A 2135-nucleotide genomic window follows, 5' to 3' on the forward strand; every position below is an offset into this window, starting at 1 on the left:
ATAAATATATAGAAATAAATAAATAAATAAACAATCTTACTGTCTGGTTCCAGTTGACACCAATTCTATTTGCGTAACCGAAGAGGAACACACACAGGAACACAATGGACAGGAACCACGCAGTCACCGCTACAAACATTACCCATCCCTGCAGCAGTGGCAGCGGAATTCGGGTAGAAGCTACCAAAATCCAGACTATTGTTCCAAATAGCTGCAAGGAAAGGAAAACAGATTATTAACTCAGAAGGAACTTTTATTCAGTCCTTTCTGCCTAAGAACTAGTATCACACACCAACTTGTCCTCATATTACTTTTAGGAACCAAGAGGAAACACTTCAAAAATACTCTGAGACCGCAAGTGCCATTCTCAGAAATGATAGGCACTAAGTGGCGTTAAGACCAAGCCACTCTGAAATTCTTAAAAGCTCTTAAAATAGTCTTGAAAATGGGATTTACAAACCCAGATGACTTCTGTGTTGCTGCTGAAAATTTTACCTTTACTTTCATTTTGAGGGAAATATAAGAAATGTGAAAACATGGTTCACACACACACATATACAAAACTCTCCATATACTAAAGTTAGCGTGACAAGGATGTACATTGGATTTGGATGCAATCTCACATTGTTTAGATTTGTAGTCCTAATCAGATGAGATACAGAAAGAGATGAAACTGTATCCTCCTTTTCAATGCATTTATAATAAAAAGCTGAAAAAGAACACATCAAGTAATAAAATGAAAGAGAAAAATAGAATACAGAATAAGAAGAGCTGTAAAGTATGTTGTAATGACTAAAAAAAATTACAGCTTTCCAGAATTATCATAACCCAGGGAAGAATTCAGGACCACCAATTATCTTTCCAGCATACCAATCGTAGTGAGTGGTGGGAATCCTGTGCTATGATGGGCTGATGGAGAAATTACGTACTCTAAGACTTGCCTGGTTTAATCAGCTCTTGACCTAAGGAAGGGTACTATTTCTTTCTGCAAATCCTGCCTTTTTATAAAAAAGGATAACTGCAGAAAATCATACTTGCCATCTGAAGCATGTTCATTTATTACAGAAAAATTTAACTTCCTAACCTGACCTGCTGTGTAGTGGCAGCTACAATCAATTTCCAAGCAAGCTACTACTTTTCTGTTTAAATCCTACAGATTTACAAGTATAAAGTCAGAGGTTTTCATTTCAGATTCAGAGAACTTTCCTTCGAATGCAGGCTGGATGAGAGATACCTTTCAAAAGATGCCTACCAATAAAATCAGCTGGTTCATCTCTTGTATTACATTGCAGCAGCATATATGTGAAGATGCATTGCTAGGCTCAGTTCAAAGCTCCCAAGGGTTTATGGATTAGATTTACGTATTATTCAAGCTGTTCCCTACAGTTCCTTATTAGCTGCTGTGAAGAAACAAAGTTTCTCTAGTTTCACAAGACTGCAGGTGCAGTCTTGTGTTATGGAGACCTGGTAGTGATGGGCAGTGAGGAAACAGAAGGGATACTAGAAAGCATCTGTTAAAAAGCAGACATATGAAATGTTTTCAGTATTTTGAATGTACAACTTTGCAGGTATCTTTAAAAATTAATTTATGAACTACTGTAGAGGCTGCTAATCCCAGCGCCCACTGCTGTGCCATTCCCCTCATAGTACGCCTGTCCACTTCAGCTCTGCCATCAGATGTACAACAGGTTGGCCAAGCTAATTAACTTTTTGTGCCTGCTGACTCAGGGCCTGATTTAGCGCCTGGATTTGTGCGCTGAGCTCTTTGCTCAGGTGCAGTTTTACGGCTTGCAGGGTGAGATCCATCTCACAGGCTGGGACCCAAGTGGTGTTCTGCTCTGACCCCCCAAAATAAAATTAATAAAATCAGGTGAGTTCTGCCAAGGTGTTTTTTTCTCCTACGAAGTAGCACCATTCTCCGCAGAGCCTCGTACTCAGCCCAAAGGTCCTCAGTGCTGTGGACACCAGCAAGGTCTGGCATGCACATGAAATTAAACGTACTCGTAGGAGTTTGCCTGGCACACAGGTAAAAGCACTGTAACTCTCCCTGGAGGGTTTTGGTTCTGGGACTCTGTGTGACTCAAAGTCCTCGACAGCTTGAACAAGCCCCGTGAAACGCATCTCTACGGGCCTTC

General features: G+C 40.4%; 1 protein-coding gene across 1 annotated transcript; it reads right to left on the reverse strand.

Moving 5' to 3' along the window:
• Positions 1–40: 40 nt before the first annotated feature.
• On the reverse strand, positions 41–2121 carry LOC104500689 (protein MAL2-like; the record flags this gene model as incomplete). Its single annotated transcript, XM_010144378.1, has 2 exons — positions 2002–2121; positions 41–211 (listed from the first exon to the last, which is right to left on the reverse strand). Coding segments are annotated over exons 1-2 (291 nt in total), but the record flags the coding sequence as incomplete, so codon positions are not given.
• Between the last annotated feature and the right edge of the window lie 14 nt (positions 2122–2135).

The sequence above is a fragment of the Buceros rhinoceros genome, unplaced genomic scaffold, assembly GCF_000710305.1.
Source record: "Buceros rhinoceros silvestris isolate BGI_N320 unplaced genomic scaffold, ASM71030v1 C13020114, whole genome shotgun sequence".
In the NCBI taxonomy this organism is placed as follows: domain Eukaryota; kingdom Metazoa; phylum Chordata; class Aves; order Bucerotiformes; family Bucerotidae; genus Buceros; species Buceros rhinoceros.